Source organism: Gavialis gangeticus, unplaced genomic scaffold (assembly GCF_001723915.1).
Source record: "Gavialis gangeticus isolate Ggan-Ray unplaced genomic scaffold, GavGan_comp1, whole genome shotgun sequence".
NCBI lineage: Eukaryota > Metazoa > Chordata > Crocodylia > Gavialidae > Gavialis > Gavialis gangeticus.
Window position 1 is genome coordinate 34,788,344 of NW_017729025.1, and position 725 is coordinate 34,789,068.

The 725-nt window shown below is 65.7% G+C and overlaps 1 protein-coding gene across 1 annotated transcript in view; it reads left to right on the forward strand.

Moving 5' to 3' along the window:
* Positions 1–52: 52 nt before the first annotated feature.
* GSC (goosecoid homeobox) overlaps positions 53–725 on the forward strand; it is an 8,171-nt gene continuing 7,498 nt past the window's right edge. The window contains 2 exon segments of the mRNA XM_019519906.1: positions 53–683; positions 686–721. Coding sequence (XP_019375451.1) covers positions 470–683; positions 686–721 — 250 coding nt within the window. The 5' untranslated portion in view covers positions 53–469.

Here is a 725-nt window from a genome sequence, read left to right on the forward strand (position 1 = left end):
CCCCCCGGTGCTGCAATCGCTGCGCTTCCAGGCCTCTGAAACGCGCCTGGGAAATACAGGGGAGTTCTTGAAAACCAGAACCTGCCCCGCAGGAAGCGCCGTCTGTGCGGGGCCGGGGCCGGGGCCCGGGCCCTTTTCCCGGCCGAAATCCTGCGGCTCGGCTGGAGGCTGAGGATCGCGCCGCGCGGGAGAGGAGGTGCGGGGCGGACAGGCGGGGAGCTGCTAAACGCGGCCCCGCAGTGGCATTAATCAGATTAACCCGGGCAATTAGCCGCTGCTGGAGATCAAGCCTCAATCTGGGGCCTCTGGAAAAAAAAGAAGAAGCCAGTAATGGCGAGGATTAAGTTAATTTCATTAATTCTCAATCCACAGCCCGGGCTCCTTTCGCTCCTTTGTGCGGCCCCCACGGTGACCCTTCCTCCCCCCTCCCCCCCAGGCAAACTCAACTCCGGTTGTGTTTGTCGTCTGCATGTTCCCGGGAACTCAGGCCAGGATGACGTCGCCTGGGTATAAAACAGGGAAGAGGTTCAGATGGCTCCTACTCCGAGCAGCCGTCTGGGCTGAGCAGGGGGGACCGGGAGGGAGGAGGAGGAGGGAGGGCCGGTGGCGCACGCTCGCCCGCTGCCGGCGCCCGCCCGCTCCCGCTCCCGCTCCCGCCTGGAAACGCGCGGGAAGTTTCGCCCCGGCCCTCGCCGCGCCCGGGCGTGGGCAATGCCCGCTGGCAT